Source organism: Gossypium hirsutum, chromosome A06 (assembly GCF_007990345.1).
Source record: "Gossypium hirsutum isolate 1008001.06 chromosome A06, Gossypium_hirsutum_v2.1, whole genome shotgun sequence".
NCBI lineage: Eukaryota > Viridiplantae > Streptophyta > Magnoliopsida > Malvales > Malvaceae > Gossypium > Gossypium hirsutum.
In genome coordinates this window covers 98,272,613-98,292,160 of record NC_053429.1, presented here as the reverse complement: position 1 = coordinate 98,292,160, position 19,548 = coordinate 98,272,613, and the positions used below count along the sequence as shown (strand labels likewise).

Below are 19,548 nucleotides of genomic sequence, written 5' to 3'. Positions count from 1 at the left end.
TTAAATTCTAGATTTCAACACCAACCTCTAATTCACAACTTTTTCACAATTAGGTCCTAAATACCATTTTCTATCAAAATTACTTAATAAAACCACTTTAAAATGAAATTAGAACTTCAATTTCATAATAATTCATCATAAAATTTCCTTACTCAGCCAGGGTAACTTCCAATTTCACCCACCAAATCAAAAACTAATAAATTCTATAAGTGGACCTAATTGTAAAAGTCATAAAAATATAAAAATTATCAAGAAAAAGCAAGAGTTAAACTCACATGATGTAAAAATATGAAAAAACAACTTTTCTCAGACCTCCTATGGCATTTTGGCTGAGAAAATATGAAGAGATCTTTAGATTTTTCAATTTTGTTCTTATTTTATATGTTTAAGTTGTAAAATTTCTAATTTTGCTCTTATTTCTCTTATTTTTCTGCTGATTTTCTTGCCCTTGTCGTCTAACCTATTCACTTTTAGGCTTAATTTCTCTTTAAATCCTCTTTCTTTTAACACTTAAGTTATTTAATCCTTCTAGCAAATTTTGCTTTTGTTACAATTTAGTTCTTTCTATTTAATTGACTACCCAAATGTTAAAATTTCTCAACCAAACTTTAATACTAACTTAATGATACGCCATAAATATTTCTAAAAATATTTATGGCTTGATTTTCAAATTCAAGGCCTCAATACCTCGTTTTTAACCCATTTGATCTAATAAATTCTTTTAATTAACCAAATTCACCAATTCACAAATTCTTCTAAATTCTTACTTGACTCTCAAATAACCATCTCCGACACCATTGAAAATTAGGTTATTACACTTGAAGATGGATGATATAGTATTGTTTACCATTCATCCTTTTGCTCTTGTAAAGCTAGAATATGGACACTTTTACTGCTTCTATATGCGTAAATGAAGTTCTGTATTGGCGCCTTTATTTTCTGTATCTTAATGAAATTTTCCAATGCTTCTAATATCTCATTATTTTGATGTTAGGAAACATTCCAATACGTTGAAGACCAGTCGCAAACTGTGGGAGCTAATGTTAAGCAATTCTGTACAGAACTAATGCAAGAAGTGCTCCCTTCATCTCCTACCAATTTGAAGGAAGAACTTTAACTTGTCTCTATTGCAAAATGCTGCTGTCATAGCCAATAAAGATTCAAACATAAGTGTTAATAAAGATTGCATTCAGAAAGAACTGATCCATGCCAAATATATTAAAAATATACACTTAGGTTCATCTTCAGGGCAAAGCACAGAGAATGAGCGTGGCTTGGCTCAAGCATGCAAGAATGAAGCTCATGACACTGATTCTACTCTAGATGACGCCTTATTAGAATCAAAGGGTAGGTATTCATTCTGTTGGTATGATATATCCATCTATCCTTTTTTTTTCTTTCTAAAATGGTCTCTGCATTAGATTAAAATAACCAGTTGCATTCGGTTGTGGAATCAAAGGATTAGTTAAAGTTATGAGATTAAATGATTTTGTTGCAGCTGTTCCGAAATTGGAACTAGAAACTGTTCCAGCTCCTGTTCCATCGCAAAATAAGGTGAAGCATGAAGAAAGCTGCATTGTGGTGGACAACAGTGAGCTTCATTCTCTTTCTAATGAATTACAAGAACGCCGATCATTCAAGGTAGGATACTCTCACCCTCCATCGTATATTTTGGTAAAAATTCAGGCGCCTCACGGATGTTTAGCTTGACATGAACAACCTCTTTCAGAAATGCTTAGTTGTTGTTCTGTGGGACAGGAGAAGTTTCAATAGGCTTTTTCTTTGAAGTCAAGGTTATGGAAGCCTGATGATGAGCAGCATCGAAACAGTGTTGAGCAATCCAGTGAAAGCAACAAATCTGAGTCACAAGAAATGGGATTTTCCGAATCGGATTGGGAGATTATTTAAATAAAGTTAAAATGGATTTTAGAATAAGAGAGGACATTTACATGGTTTGAAAAAATGCAGAGAACTAGGCAGTCTAGTAGGCATGATTTGATGGAGAGTTGTTGTCTAAATTGCAGTGTTTCCTTGTATTAATCAGATAACATTAGTATTAATTTCATCTTTTAATTACAAACAAAGCATTGATCAACGTGCAAAAACTCATTGGTTGTCTCCTGTTCTAATCGCGTATCCACCAAATTCCATGAACGGTCCACAAAAGCTCGAAGGATTATATAATAAAAAATATATAAGTTTTAAGTTTTATACTCCTTTTTGTTCACAAAAAATAGGAAATAAAATAAAATATAAAAGGTGTAAAGTTATTTACGGAAAAGAGAAAATATTGGAAATAGCGGGAATATGGCGGACACTTACAGTTTGATAGGAGCCTTTTACTCTAAGCCCTCTCCTGCTCTGCCTCCTTTTTTTCTCAAAACCCCAAAATTACCCCTCCATTTTCCATCTAAATCCATGGCTGCCCACTGTCATTGCTCCTCTAACCCTCGACCTTCCCAGCCCTCCTTACTCGTTTTCTCAGGTACTCTTCTCCTCGCTTTGATTGATAAATATTTCAAATTTTATTAAAAAGTCCTAACGTGGATTCGATTATGGTGGTTCTAGGGGGGACGGCATTTAATGGCGTTGTAGAAGAGCTTAAGAAGTTAACAGTTCGCGTTGCCCATGTTCTTCCTGTTTCTGATGATGGGGGAAGTACTGCCGAGATTGTTCGAGTTCTCGGTAAATATTTTACGCATTTCTAACGCGAAATCTTATATCATTAGTTTATCAATTATCAGAAGACAACTCTCATTTGACATAGGAAACTTTAGTTGTTTTAGTTAAGCCTTGAAATAAACGAAAGAATTTTGCCTGCACTTGAATTGTTTAATCAGATGGCCTTTATTTTTATTAGATTGTGTTTTGGTTCTTATAATGATTTGGAAATTTCCTTTGATGTGAGATAAAATAATGTCGCTGAGTTGATAATGTTTAGGAGGTCCTGCTGTTGGGGACATAAGGTCAAGATGTTTGAGATTGGCTGATGAAAGCACTTCCGAGGCTCTGGCTGTCCGAAGATTGCTTGGTCATCGTTTGCCTATAAATCCACAGCAAGCCAAGTCGGAATGGTAGTGTTTTCCTCTGATAATTTTACTGTAACACTTTCATTTTAGCACATTTGATTAAGTCATTTAGATGGTCTTTTATCTCTTGTTCAGCTAGTTTTGGTAACTTGATTGCTGCTATTTTTTTTCGTTCATGCTATTTTTAACTCCATTTTGTTGATTTTTTTTTTACTACTCTTGTACACGGGCATCCATACATAAATAAATGCACTTTTAAAGAGGCACTTGCAGGCAAAGCTGCTTAAGAGTCACAGGATGATTCCAATAGAACATTACTTTTTAAACTTCATTCTAAACCTACATATGGAAATTTCAGTACAAAATTGACAATTCTATTTCTAGATTTATCTTATCCGGATTTCTTGTTACTTACAAATATATAGGTTACTCAGTGTTAGAATTAACTGTCAATTATCCACTTTTAACTCCTATTGCTTTGGATGTTTGCTTTCTGAAATTTTCCATTTACTTTCTAGGTGGTAAATATGGTGGGAGTATTAAGTAACCGTGTGCTGAGTTGAGAATTTGACAGGTATAAAATTTTGGAAGGAGAACATTCACTATGGGAAGGTGTATCAAAACCATACAGGGAAACTATTGGAGCATTTCTGGCTTACTTTCAGAATGAGGTTGGGTTATGTTGTATATTGTCAATATCTGATTTCATACCATTTTTTCTATTCTTCCTTTTATCAAACAGAAATGCTTTTTTTGCTGTCTTTGCCAGATACAAGGGACATTTCTCTATCAAATAGTACTTAACTGATAATCTCTTTTTATGTGTTCTGTAATATGCTCCAAATCCAATTTTTATCACACAATGGTTGGAATGGAGATTAATATATGATATCCTTGAATACAGATTCTGAGAAGGCCTAATGAATCGTTCTGTTTCAGTAATGGAAGGTACTTTGTTTTGTTATACTTATGCTTTAGCAAGGTTTCTGTTTTCAGTTCATTGAAAGACTAATTGCTCCTTCTGGAATTTCCATGCCTAAAGTATTCATGCACTGTGAAGCATTTGTTATTCTTAAGCCTGATCATGGTAACTGGTATAGAATGTCATTTCTATGACTCTTGTCTTCATTTTAGGTTTTGAATTTTATTAACAATGCGTTTAAGTACTACTTTATATTTGGTTCCGTATTTTCCTTTTGTAACACTAGAAGCTAGCTCATTCTTTATTTCTTTACTGTTATTTGTTTCTTCCTGGGCATGGTAATGTTGATTCGTTTCAAGAGTACTAGTTCTCATAAATATATATATGTAACTAGTATTTTTGCAAACATTATTACAATCTCAGTGACAATTTTTTTTGGGGATTGCAGCATTGGGAATTTTTTCTTTGCAGGAGCACGTATATTTTTTCAGTCCTTAGATGCTGCAATTTTTTTGTTTTCACGTGTTTCAGATATTCCCGCAGAAAGTTTGGTCCTCCCAGTCATTTCGACCAATGACAGGCTCACTTTAGGATGTGAATTATGGGTACATATGACATATCTAGCAAATTATTTAAGTCCCACTGGACCTGTAGTTGGTAGGTCATTGACCAGATGTGATCTTATCTGATTTATTCTGGTATTATTGGCCAATTAGGTTTGATATAGGTCTCCATGACTGAATAACTTAAGAATGCATCCTTGATTGGGATGACATGTTAAAGAGTATTTGTCCATTTGAAGGATTGAAACCAATATATTTTTACTTGTCATATGCAGGATGGGACAATCATACGAGGCCAGAATGAAATTTCCCATCCAACCAACGTCATTGGACCAGTAGATAAGGTTTGCCGAGTTTAGTTCATGATGAAAAGCCTGTGATGATGATAAAGTCATAATGGTGTGGATGAACTGTTGCATTCCAAATTTAACTTTCACAAATAAGACATGATTAGAAGACTGACAATCAGTGCAATGCCTTGTTTCTTATATTCTCTTTGATTTTAAATCTCAAATATGTTAGGGTTATAATGGTTGAAAGCTGAAAACCTGTTGACCTTGAGGCTAAAGCATGTTTTATCACTGTGTGTGCTTTGGACTTTGTGGGATGGAGTGGAGAGGGAGGACTAAGGGAAGTTTGGAGTTCTTAATGCTGTTCTGTATCTGGCATGAGAAGTGAAACCAGAAATATTGTCTGATCTGGATTTATGATTACATAATTCAGTTTTACTTGAGATGAACGTCAGTTGTTTCTGAATGAGGAAAATTTCTGCTAATGATATTAACTTTTGGCACTTGTTAGTTCATGCTTTAAAAGCGGTCATGCACCACCTTTAAACTGAAACCAATGTTCCATTAATAAACAGTTAATGTGTAAGTTTTCTACTGAGCTTTTGGTTAAGTTTCAGATTCATCAATTGCTAATTCTACATATAGGGAAGATCATCAGTTCCAGCTCTTCCTTCAAGAATAAAAAGGGTCTTCTACATGTCAAGGGAGGGAACAAATTCACTGCATGAGGTAAATGATAGATCTTTTAGTTTATGCTTCTTTTTACATGGAATAAGATATGGTTCCCCCCCCCCCCCAAAAAAAAAAAAATCATGGCCTTCCTGTGTCCCTACTATAACTTTTCCTACTTCTAAGTTGCATAGATTTTAATATCCACCGTTAAACTTGCAAATTTATTTTTCTCAAAACATGACTTCAAATTCTACTGGACCAGGTCTTTCCAACTGTAAACCAAGCTGTTCTGGATCAGTTGTCAAATGTGGACTGTATAGTTTATGCTATGGGGTCTCTCTTCACTTCCCTATGCCCATCATTGGTAACATTTTTCAATTATTTAATATCTAACAAGGACATCTACATACCTTTTTAATATGCAATACACTTTTATACATGCAAAGACATACACATCCAACTGTAACTTACATAAGTTCTTGAATGTACAAAAACAAAACATGTGATTCAAAGTTGCCACATGATTCAGCTGCTGCTAAAGATACTGATAAATATGTCGGTACCTTCTGTCTTTTATTAAACATTGTCACGTTATTATGGAAATAATTAGTGAATGACGCTATTGTCATTAGGGGAAATTCAAGTGGGATTTGTTGCCCTTTAGCAATATTTTTATTACATTTTCATGTGGGAACATTAAATGGGCAGATGTCTCTTTTCCTGTCTAAATTTTATTGGCATGTCAAATAAGGAAGAAAACAACTTTTGGGATATCAGGTGCCACATTGACTGAATGTTTTGTTACAGGTTAGAATATTGAAGATATTCATCTGAACTTTTGCTTTTATCTGTTTCATTAGCAAACATTTTGTCGTTATTTTATTTCTTGAGAAATTTCTGACCTAAATCAATATCTTTTGATCTTTTTTTGAACTGTTTGTATATCGTTTGTCATTCTTTATAACTTACCTGTAGGTCTTACTCGGCATTGGGGAGATAATTTCTTCTAGGTCCTGTCCTAAGGTATCAACCTAATGAAGCCATAAAGACATGTTATTCAATGCAAGACGTTGCCTAGACAAATTTGTATTATATTAAACTGCTTCACTGTGTAGTCAAAGCTTTCTGGTTTACTTTGGATAGATATATTGAACTGATTTGGCTCCTTCCACTATTAGGTACTTCTGTTGAATGGTTCTCATGATCGAGAGACAAGTGGCTTCTCTGCATCATCCTTTGTTACTGCTATTACAGATGCTCTGAATCGTACTTATGGAAATTCTCATAATTGTTTAAGAAACCTTGTGAGTGAATAAATTTAGTTACAGTTGATAACTTACTCTGCATAGGTTATGATGACTGCGTTATTGATTCTTATTAGTGCAACCTACAAATATATAAGTTCTGTTGAAATTAGCTTTGAGCTTTTTCAGTTATCTATCTTGAATTTGAAAACATTTTCCTTAATTAAAGACTGAAGTATAGACACAGAGAAGACTCAAGAATGAGTAATTCTCTTGTGCCAAAAAAAAAAAAAAAAGAACAAGAAAGAAAGGAAAACAGAAAGAAAATCTCATTTATTGTAGTTCATGTCTTTGTGCAGCCAAGTCAGTATATCAACACCCTTCTGGTGCCCGAAGATGGTGAAATTCCCATAGACATCCAAAGTTTATCTTCACAAGGAATCTTTGACGTGGTATGTTTGCATATAACCATATCTCCATTCTTATTAAACTAAATTTCTCACAGCTGCTAAGGTTAACTGACTCATATGATCACTCAGAGTTGGTTCTATTAAGCCAGTTTATTTGGAGGAGAACCTGTCCTAGAACTAGAAAGTTCCCTACAATTTCCTTGCGTTCCCTGTGGAAGCCAGTCCACTATCTACTACTTCCATCCAAACCCCAATCTCCTTATTTTAACCAGGAAGCTATTTGGCACCTTATTAATAGCCATGTTTTTACATGTATTGGGTTAGATCTTTCCTTTCCTATCTCATGCAAACAATCTTGATTAGTTTTACAATCCATAGACTTGAGTGTTCTTGTTAACGAGGAAAAAGTAGTCTACCAATGTGGTAATCTCCTATGTATTTATATTCGAACATTAAGCAATACAAATGACTAAGGTACTCGATAACTAAACACTTTACAGTTCTATTTTGAAACTCCCTTTTAACCACTAATTCTATATGATGTGATAACAAGCTGCATAACTTTGGTTCTCTGCAGGTCATTGTTAACTCCATACGTGACCCAAAAGTGGGCACAATTTTTGATCCAGTCTCATTGATAAATGCTCTTGGCAATGTGGTGAGTAGGTATATGAGGACAAAGGATTAATTAAAACTAGAACGTATAATTGGTTTCACGAAGAGCAGCATACTTTTGTGAGTCTAGAAATCATTCTATTGGATTCATCTGAAGTATGTAGAATTTGAAAATTATACTTCCAACAACCTATGTCAAATAACTCCCTTTCAAATCTAAATGTGTAATTTCTCTTCTTACTGAGATTAATATTTCTAAGATGGGTTATCAACAATTGGAATCTTCCATTGCTGTATTTATTGAAATGTAATTACTAAGTCAAGATATTTGCATATGTTGTGACATTGAATTTTAATAAATAAAAAAATTCATTTCCAATAATGCCATTGTATTTTCTAATTTCACTGAATAAAATGAATACATAAGTTAGGTATCATGTTGGTAACGAGGGCTTTACACAATGGAAAGGTGGTTGATGCTTTGGTAATTTTGAGATTTAATATTCGAGTTTAATTCTAAATTATTTAATTAATGAATTTGTTATTTAGTTCATTGCTTGTATAACTGATGATATAGTTGCAACTTATAAAAATCTAGTGTAAATGTGTATAGTTAGTTTAAGATTAAGGTTAAATAACTTTTTGGAGTTTGAACTTCACAATTTTTCTCATTTTGAGGCTTAAGCTTTTTTTTTGTCCAAATTAGGTCCTGAAATTGGCAACATTTCCTTATTGGGGCCTGATTTGTTTTTTCTTTTTTTGTTTAAGTTAAGCTTTGTACTTGAGAATTGTTCTCAAATAGGGTTTGATTTTTTTTCCCAAGTTACTCTTTGAAAATTCTAAAGCTCAGAAGCACAACTATCAAGTACAGGGACTTAGACAAAAAAAAAAAATTTAAGCCTTAAGCTCCATTTATTTTATTGAAAATGGTTTCTGAAAAATGATTTTTGAAAAAATGATTTATTTTTTAAAAAGTAAATATTTTTTTTTGTATTTGGATGAATTTGTGCAAAATATTTTGTATTGTTTGGCAGATTTTCTAAAAGTATTTCATAAAAGTTGTTTTTAATGAAACAAACATACATGAGAGATTTTATTATCTTTTCATTGTTTAATTAAGTTTATTTTATATCTATAAATTTATATTTTACATTGTTTTTTGTAAAGCAAATACGATATAAATATATTTGTTATAAAATATTATAATGCAATTTCCTTTTCACAATCGAAATTTATTTTATAATAAGAAAATATTTGTAATAATCAATGTCATATATAAACTTAATAATAAATAATGCTTAATTAAAACTTAATCTAAATTACATATATTACATATATGAAAGTACATATTGACACATTAGAATTGTAAGGGATAAATGAAGCTAAGCATTATTTAAACAAATGATCATATTTATATAATTAAAATATTCATATTTTTATACTAGGTTAAAATATGTCATAAGTCCTTTTACTTTTCATAAATTTGAAATTTAGTCCATATACTTTTATATTTGGGTTAGTCCTACTTTTTAGATATCAAAATTTAGGCTTAGCTGTTAGCATTATTAAAAATAATTTGTTAAATTCATGTTCATTATAACCTCTTTTTTAAGTTACATGAATACCAAGTAACTTTATTTATTTTAAAAAATGTTTCATTAACAAAATTGACAAAAAATTTTAACAACGTTAACAATTGGACTTGATTTTAAAATTTGAAAAGTAGGACTAAATTTTTGAAAATAAAAGTACAGGGACTAAATTACAAATTTGTGAATAGTACATAGACTTATGATATATTTTAACCATTATACTACAATACGTTTATTATTAATATATTTATAATTGTTATAACTATTTATTATTAAAATATTAATATTAATTATTTTTCAATAATACATAACTAAATTACAAATTTGTGAATAGTACATAGACTTATGATATATTTTAACCATTATACTACAATACGTTTATTATTAATATATTTATAATTGTTATAACTATTTATTATTAAAATATTAATATTAATTATTTTTCAATAATACATAAATAATATTATTTAAATTATTATTTTTAAAATTTATTATTAAAATAATAAATTATATTAATAATTCATTATATGATTAGATATAAATAATTAAATATGCATGTTTAATAATATTAAAAAATATAATATTTTATATTTACATTTTATTAATATTAAATACTTTTAAAAATAAAAAAATCATTTTTAATATAATAATATTAAGCTTAAGTTAATTTTTATATTAAAAATAAAATCACCCATAAAAACTATTTTTTAGAAAATGATTTGTGCTTTTTAAAAAGATAACTCATCCTATAGGAAAAATAAAAAATTTTCATTAAACAAATACAGAAAAATGTAAAAAAAAATCTGAAGCTATTTTAAGTAAAATAAACGGAGCCTTAATATAGGAATAATTGCCTAGTTAATGTCCAATGTGGAAACAATTAATAAGTTCAAATCCTAATACGAGAATAATTATCATATTTAGACCCTAAATAATAACTTAATCTTAAAATTAATTAATTATTGAATTAGTTATTCAATTTATTACTTATCAAAGTTTAAATCTTAAAAAAAATCCCAAGAACAACATTCAAAATTATTCTTCGACTATGTCATTTTTGTCGTTCTTCTGCTTTGAACATTTCACTTTCACTTTATTTGTGGACTCATTTGGCAGACAAATAGTTTTTGTGCTTTAAACTGTAGTAGTGAATCCCATCTAGAAGTTCTTGCGCCATTTCTTTTGACAGCCACGAAAGTGACCATAATAATTTAGCATCAGAAAAGAAAAAAAAAATCCATGAAGGTGGACGTGATAAGCACCTCAGACCATTGTTTACCAGATAATATATATTTATATATATAGCATCTGTTCTTGCATAAAATGATTTGCTGCAATTTGTCGTTATATGGGGTGACATTATTTGAGCAAATGATGCTCCTTTCATTTCTTCAATTAATCAATGATTTCATTCAATGGTCGTATAAATTATTGTCATAGAGACATTATAGTCAATCGTTGTAGTTGAATTTTCTTAGAATGTAATAATGTGATGTAAAGGACAAATTCCCAAGTGTACACGGTTAGAATGTAGTTGAATATCCGTATGTATTCAGATACCCTTTAGTTAAGACGGCAACGCACGAATGGAATCTATGAAGCTTGATAGGTAGTATTTGGACGGATGTTGTGGTGGGAAGAAAATTCCACATTCCCGTTTTGATTATTCTGCCATGTCCTGCTCATTGAATAAGTACCATCACATGTTTGGAATTGGTGACCATCTTATTTTGTGGTCTTTGAGGTTGCTATAGATGATGCTTTATTTGGTAAAATAGTTCTAAGAGGCAGGGTAATTAAAATTTGATTTAATTTTAAAAAAAATTAAATTTTGAGTTAATTGTATTGAATTATTTGAGTTAATTCAAATAAGTAATTTAAGTTTTAAATTTGAGTAGTGTTGAATTTTTCAATTTAGATAACTCAAATAATTCAAATAATAAATTGGTGTAAATACTCATTAGTTCCTGTCAATTTTGAAAATAAACAAACTGGTCACTCTCAACAAAAATTACAAAAATAAATTCAAAATAATTTTCAAAAATTAAAAATATTTATAAAATTTTAAAATTTTATATTTTTTAAAATTATAAAAATTATAAAAAATTCTAAAGAATATGCAAAAAAAAATTCAAATTTAAAAATTTTCTAAAATAATAATTTTGAATACTTAAATAAGTTAATTAATTATTCAAGTTTATCGTACCAAAATTTTTATTATTATTATTTTGTTTTAAAAAATTTTCAAATATATTTTGTTTTAAATTTATATACTCTAATATAGAATCAATTATACTGTAACAAAATTAATTTGACATGTTTAATTTTTAACTTAAATAATTTCACTACTCAACTTAACTTGAATTTCATCTCACCCTACTTAATTTAGAAAAATTCAAATTGAATTAAAATAATAAAATAAAATTTATTAACTTAATTAACTTAAATTATTTCACTTGAATCAATTTGATGGAATACTCGCCCTTAACAAGAGGTGCATACGTGATCAGATGGTGCGCAACATAGGGATTGGGGTCAACTGTCAAAGTTTCGCATTCAAAGGTGTAGTAGTAGTAGACAACTCTTGCACGTCTAGATCATACTTTTACAATCAAGTTTGTCTTCGAGCATCTTATTTTTGTACATTATTTGTCTAATCATAATATATATACATACTATATTACATTGATGGAAAAGTAACGTGTTAATAAGTTTTTTTTGTTTAAGACGGATATTTTAATTATTATGAGTTAATAATTGATTTTTGTATAAAAGAATATATAATAGTCATCATTAGATAAAATATGATTGTATTTGGTAAATGAATTTAATCTAAAAAAATTAAAGGTATTCTATGAGGGTAATACATATGATAAAATAATTAGATGAACACTTAATGAGTGACTTTCATAATGATATACAATAAGAAGAGTTCAGTCATAGTACTTTAATACAATGACTCTATAACTAAATAAAATTGTAATTAATAGAAGAAGATTTGAAACTTAATTACAAGTTATTTTGAGTCCTAATTATAGATGTTCAATCAATTCATCTATTAGCTTGGTATAACATTGATGGTTTGTATTTGAATAGATGAGATGAATAAATGAAAATGAAAAATTAGATAAATAGACTGCATGTACCACATTCCGCAGTGGATGCGCTTTCGCACTATAATTAAGAGATGACTTAGATATTAAATTAATTTTTTTAAATTATTATTTAATTGATTGAAATTAAATAATTGAAGCTCAAAGTTGAAATTAAATTAATTAATCATCGCAATTTTATTAAACAAGTTAATTAAATATATTTACTTATAAGTTCTAGTATAATAAAGTTATCATGATTTTAATGAAATTAAAATTGAGTTGAGAAAATTATTTTAATTAATTAAATGAATAATAGTTTAGGAATAAATTTTTTTTATTGAGATGCTTAAATTATATAAGTTGATTTAAAAGACCAAATAACCCATATAATTGTACTTAATATATAAAAAAGTCTAATAAGGCCTAATACAGATGAGCGACAACCCTAGTTCCAAATAAGGGTGTGTCCCCTACCTCCCCTAGTCTTAGTAGGACTATGTATTTTTTTATTAAAATATTATTATTTGAATTCTTTTTGTTAAACTAAAACTAGTAATTTTCTCTATAAATAGATACTATTGGCTAGGTCAAAAACACCATCGCATAAAGTGCCGATATTCTGTCAAAATTCAGTGAGAAATATTATTCTAAATAAACTTTAAATTTTGAGAGAGTTCATCTTTCTATTTTTAGGCTTTAAGACATATTGATATTCTCACCGAGTATCAATAATTTTTTATAAGTGTTGTCCGGTTCGTGTTGTCTGGTTCGTGAATTAAAGCCTATACTTTGAGCAAATTAAGGTTTGAGAATAGTGGAAAAGGTTGTGTTGATTGAAAGCTCGGAACATTCTTTGTGTTGGTTGAAAGCTCGGAACATTCTTTACTGCCTATTCCAAAACACATGTACAAATTTGGTGAAAAGCTTATTGCTAAAATAACACAACTGCTCAATATTAGAAAAAATATATTTTCTGTTATGTCACAAAATTGTTTTGTAAACCAAAATTCTTAACAAAATGAATATGAAGGATATATATATATATATATGAATTTGAAAAAGAAAGATGTTTAAAATTTTAAGTTATGTGTATTCTTACCACTTTGGTGGATATTTTTAATCAATTATTACTTATTTAAATTTTTTAAAAAAATTGTTTTAATTTATATTGGTCATGATATAAATTTTCATATAATGTATCAAATTTACAAATAAATGATTAAAGATATGGAACATTTGTTACTTTTTTGAATTATAAATTTCTTATAATGTAGAAAAAATTGTACAAAACTTTTATTAATAAATAAAATATATTTAAATAAATACTCACAATTAAGTAAAAAAAAACTACTGTAAAAATAGAACGCCAATAATGATAATATATTGCAAATAAAAGAGAAAAAAAAGAACACACAGATTTTTACGTGGAAACTCTTTCGGGAAAAAAACCACGGGCAGAGGAGAAGAAAATTCACTATGTCAAATTTGAATGATTACAAGAGGAGTTTCGACTACATCTATTTATAGGTTGAAAAAACCTAATTCTAATCAAAGTCAAATATATTATGCTCATAAATGCTAAATATATTATACTCATAAATACTAAATCTTCTAGAAAGAAAATATATTTTGTTTAACTTGACTTGCAAGCAATCTCTTAAATTTTGGGTCATACAACTGTAACAATTTTCACCTTAACATGAATTCTCAATGAACAAGTTCTTCACCTCTTCCATAAAACCCCTTAAGGGTTTAACTTCAACAATGAACACCAAACAAGTCTAAGCAATGCTCAAACTTGGTTATTGGAAGTGACTTAGTAATCATATCTTTAGGATTTTCATGAGTAGTAATTTTGCTCACAACAATATCACCATGAGCAATAATATCACGAACAAAATGATGCCAAACATCAATGTGTTTTGTTTTCTCATGAAACATTTGATCTTTTGTAAGGAAGATGACACTTTGACTGTCACAAAATACTGTACTGATTTAAAGGTCTTCATTAAGTTCTCTAAAGAGTCCCTTCAACCGAATGACTTCTTTACAAGCCTTAGTAATCGCCATGTACTCAGCTTCAGTGGTAGACAAAACGACTGTAGTTTGCAAAGTGGCTTTCCAACTGATTGCGCAACCTCCTATTGTAAAGACATAACCTGTGAGAGATCTTCTTCTATCAAGGTCTCCAGCAAAATCAGCATCAACATACCCAATGACTCCATCTCTAGTTCTTCCAAACTGTAAGCAAACATCAGTAATACCTCGTAAGTATCTTAAAATCCACTAAACTACTTTCCAATGTTCTTTACCGAGATTCGTCATGTATCTGCTAACTGCACTGATTGCATATGATAAATCTGAACATGAACAAAGCATAGCATACATGAGAGATCCCACTGCATTAGAGTATGAAACATGTAACATGTACTCAATCTTATCACTTGATTGTGGAGATAAAACCTATGAAAGTCTGAAATGAGCTGCTAAAGGAGTACTAACAAACTTAGCACTCTGCATATTGAACCTGCAAAGAACTTTCTCAATGTACCCCTTCTGACTTAGGTACAATTTACTTGCTTTTCTATCTCTGAGAATCTCCATACCAAGTATCTTCTTTGTCGGTCTCAAATCTTTCATCTCAAATTATTCACTTAGTTGGGCTTTGACTTTTCTTATCTCTCCTTTATCTTTTGCTGCTATCAACATGTCATCAACATAAAGGAGTAGATACACAAAAGAACCATCACTGTTTTTCTTAAAGTAAACACAACTGTCAAAACTACTTCTTTTGAAATCATGAGAAGTCATAAAGGAATCAAACCTCTTGTACCATTATCTTAGTAACTGTTTCAAACCATAAAGGGACTTTTTCAGCAAGCAAACATGTCCTCTTTTTTTGAGACTGTAAAACCCTCTGGTTGTTGCATATAAATATCCTTTTCAAGTTCTCTATGCAAAAATGCAGTTTTTACATCTAACTATTCAAGCTCCAAATCATGCATGGCCACAATACCAAGCAAAGCTCGAATCGAACTATGCTTCACAGCTGGGGAGAACACATCTGTGAAGTCCACTCTTGGAATTTGACTGTAACCCTTTACAACAAACCTTGCTTTATATTTGGGTACTTCAACTCCTGGAGTCCCTTTTTTTTTAAACATTCATTTACATCGAACAACCATTTTACCTTTAGGAAGTTTCATAAGATCCCATATTTTGTTTTTGTTGAGTGATTCCATCTCCTCTTGCATAGCAAACATTCACTTTTCTGAGTCTTCATAGCTAACCGTCTCAAAATAATTAGATGGCTCTTGGTTTGCATCTATATCTTCAGCCACTTTTAAAGTATAAGCAGCTATATCAGCCTCGGCATACTTCTTTGGAGGTTTAATTTCTCTTCTAGTTCTGTTTTTGGTGATAGAGTATTATGGTAAAGAAGCAACTCTATTCTGAATTTTTGTACTGGCTTGAGGAGTCGACTCTATTGTAGATTCTGTATTAATCTGATGCTCTACCTGCTTTTAATTTTCTTTATTGGAAGAGTCTGTAAGAGATAAGTTAGGAAGCATAACAGTTTCATCAAAAACAATATCTCTACTAATCACAACTTTTCTATTTTCAAGATACCATAACTTATACCCTTTTACACCAACTTTATAACCAAGAAAAACCCATTTAATGGATCTCGCTTCCAATTTTCCATTATCAACATGAGCATATGCAGGACATCCACAGATCTTTAAATCAAAATAGTCAGTAGAATTACCATATCATACCTCTTGTGGAATCTTTTTCTCAATGGCAATGGATGGAGATCGGTTGATAAAAAAATATGCAGTAGAAGCTGCTTCGACCCAAAACGACTTTGGTAAGTTGATATTTGGCAATATACATTGAACCTTCTCCATGATCGTTCTGTTCATTCGTTCTGCAATGCCGTTTTGCTATGGAGTATGACAAACTGTCAAGTGTCTCACGATCCCTTCTGACTTGCATAGTTTATTAAACTCATCAGAACAAAACTCTAAGCTATTGTCTATGCGGAGCTATTTTATTTATTTTCCCATCTGTTTTTCAATCATAGTTTTCCAAGACTTAAATGTGAAAAACATCGCTTTTCTGCTTCAAGAAGAAAGCCCAAACTTTTCTGGAAAAATCATCAATAAAAGTTAGCATAAAATTAGCTCTACCTCTCGAAGGCACTCTGGATGGCCCCCACAGATCAGAATGAATATACTCCAACGTTCCCTTCGTGTTATGGATTCCTCTAGTGGATTGAACTCTCTTTTGCTTCTCAAAAATAAAGTGCTCACAGAAATTTAGTTTGCAAATTCCTTGCCCATCAAGAAGTCCTCTTTTGCCTAATTTTTCCATGCCATTCTCACTCATATGCCCTAGGCGCATATCCCAAAGTTTAGTAATATTATCATCTGACAAGGAAGAGTAAGTGACAGCTACATCACCAGTAATAGTAGAACCCTGCAAAACATATAACTTGACAGTCTTTCTCTGTCCTTTCATCACAACAAGGGAACCTTTGGAAATCTTCAAAACCCCACTTCCAGCTGTGTGCTTGTACCCTTTTGAATCAAAAGTACTCAATGAAATTAAATTTCACTTCAATTTTGAAACATGTCACACGTCATTAAGTGTTTTGATAACCCCGTCAAATATCTTAACTTTAATCATTCTAACACTTGCAATTTTACACGAAACATTATTTCCCATCAAAACAACACCTTCAAACACTATTTCGTAAGTTGTAAACCAATCTCGATTGGGACTCATGTGAAAGGTACAGCTCGAATCAAAGATCCACTCCTCGCTCACTTTAGAATTGTTGACAAAAGCGACTAGAAGTTCACCATCGCTGAAATCTTCTACAATATTAGCTTTACCAGAATTTTTTGGTTGTTTTCCCTTTTGATTCACAGCTTCCCTTTTGATCTTGTTCTGTAGGTTATAGTACTCAGAATTAATGTGCCCTTTCTTGTAGAAGTTACAAGTTTTACCTCTATTTGAAGACTTCGATCTGCCCTTAGATTTACTGTGAGGATTCCGTTCTTGTATCCTTCCACGATCATTATCAACATTCTATTCTTATCTCCCACGAACAATGAAACTCTCTCTCTTATAGTTGGGTTTAACCACGAGATGCTTTGTCTTATCATATGAGGTCAAAGAATCATAAACCTCATCAATTGTGAGAGACTCGTGGCTATGTAAAATCATGTCTCTAAATGTTGAATAAGACGAGGGCAACGAACAAAGTAGAATCAACCTTAGATATCCCTGATCATATTGAACCTCCATGGCCTCCAAGTTTGAGAGAATTTCTTTAAACACTGTTAAGTGTTTGTGCACAGATGCACCTTCCTCCAAACGATGAGCATAAAGACGCTGCTTCATATGCAACTTGATGGTTAGAGTTTTTGACATACGTATTTGTTTTAGCCTCTTCCATAATGTAGCGGTGGTCTTCTCCTTCATCACATCCTGTAAAATTTTGTTATACAAATGCAGATGTAATTGTATTAATGCCTTTCGATCCTTACGCTTCTTTTCTTCATCCGTTAATGTCGAAGGCATATTATCTATCACTAGCAGGGCATCCTTCAGATCCATTTACGCAAGAACTATTTCAATTACCGTGATCGAGATGAACAACCCAGAAGCTCTGGTACCAATTTGTAAAAATAAAATGTCGGTAGTGACAATCACTACAGGAAAATAGGTTTTTAGTGGCTTTTTTTGTAGGCCTATAGCTAAGCATCACTAAAATAATTTATGGCGTTTTGATAAGCGCCACAAAAAATGCCGCCATAGATAATGTCGCTAAATTTTACGATGTTTATGAGGAAAAACGCCACTATAGAACATGACCTTTAGCGGTGCTTTTCCCACAAACGCCACTAAAGAACATGACCTTTAGTGGCGTTTTCCCCATAAACGCCGTTAAAGAACATGACCTTTAGCGGTGCTTTCCCCATAAACGTTGCTAAAGAACATTACCTTTAGCAACGCTTTCCCCACAAACGCCGCTAAAGACCATGTCAAATTCAACTTCTTTTTTAATCATCTCATTTACATTTTTACCTTAAATGATCATACAAAATTTAAATGACCTAATAATGGACACATTTTAAATTATTTTTGAGTTTAAAAACATTAACAAGAGAACTGTTCATAATGTTTGATAAAAATGTTAACATAATCATCTTTGAAAACCCAATCTAATGACTACAACACATACTTTCTTTTAAAACTAAAATCTTTAAAACTTTTGCTGAATAAACAACATGATGTTCACTATAAGAAACTTCAACTACAAGCATACTACAATAAGTTACTACAAAAGAGTTTTTTCAAAGCTGTTAACACTGCATTGTAAATCTCTTCACCCCATTCCAGGTTTAGATTTGTTAGTTTCTCTTGAAAATTGGATGCTAATCTCCTGCCATGATGAGCATAGAGTAGTGCCATGAATTTTCGCTTCATCAGGAGGAAATCACAACTTACAAGTGTCATGAAAAGCCTTTGGATCAAGCTCTCCCTTTCTCTTTAATCCAATATTAGTGCGGTTACCCAAAAATTCTGGCAAACCCTGCATAAAAGAAAATGACCATTGATTTTAAGACCAGTTGCTTGAGTCTGCATAGTAATCTAAGGGTTAGGCAAACGTAATTCAGTCTTAAACCAAGATGTTTAGCATTGACATTGTAATATGTCAATCCAATACTGTATTTTTGATAGTCTCCTCTAATATTGATTTTTTGCTAATATGTAATACTTGATATGTGCAGATTTTCCATTTCTATTTTTACATACTTTACTCTACCGTGAAGATGCAAAGTGTTATGTTTGTTGAAGATCTAAAGGTGAAAGGCAAAAGGAATATAAGATAAAGGGTTAACAATAATATATATATTTATCTTTGGAAATAGACTAATATTTAATTATTTGGATATCATTCAAACAAACTAATATTTAATATTAATCTAAAATTAGCCTCAAGTTTGTCCATTTGGTATGACATGTATTATAGAAGCAAGTTCCCTATGTTGGACAACATCCAAATCCCCTTTCCCTCTTTTATTACTTACCAGCAACAAC

At 30.9% G+C, this 19,548-nt stretch overlaps 1 protein-coding gene and 1 long non-coding RNA gene across 3 annotated transcripts; both read left to right on the top strand.

Annotated features, from left to right (window-relative positions):
• The first annotated feature begins 1,000 nt into the window (after positions 1-1,000).
• On the top strand, positions 1,001-2,089 carry LOC121230429 (uncharacterized). The gene is made up of 3 exons (XR_005928435.1): positions 1,001-1,347; positions 1,499-1,641; positions 1,759-2,089. It is a non-coding gene; the product is annotated as an uncharacterized lncRNA (long non-coding RNA).
• Positions 2,090-2,247: 158 nt separating this feature from the next.
• Positions 2,248-7,985, top strand: LOC107962141 (gluconeogenesis factor). 2 transcript variants are annotated; one of them, XM_016898386.2, is made up of 13 exons: positions 2,248-2,485; positions 2,569-2,685; positions 2,942-3,074; positions 3,604-3,700; positions 3,934-3,977; positions 4,400-4,556; positions 4,790-4,858; positions 5,450-5,533; positions 5,739-5,840; positions 6,452-6,499; positions 6,655-6,780; positions 7,080-7,172; positions 7,708-7,985. In XM_016898386.2, the coding sequence occupies exons 1-13, from the start codon at positions 2,308-2,310 to the stop codon at positions 7,816-7,818; spliced, it is 1,359 nt and encodes a 452-aa protein (XP_016753875.1). In that variant the 5' UTR covers positions 2,248-2,307; the 3' UTR covers positions 7,819-7,985. The 2 variants fall into 2 exon arrangements, with proteins under 2 accessions (XP_016753875.1, XP_040971112.1); XM_041115178.1 differs by having other exon boundaries at positions 2,278-2,485; positions 7,063-7,172; positions 7,708-7,960.
• The last annotated feature ends 11,563 nt before the right edge of the window (positions 7,986-19,548 follow it).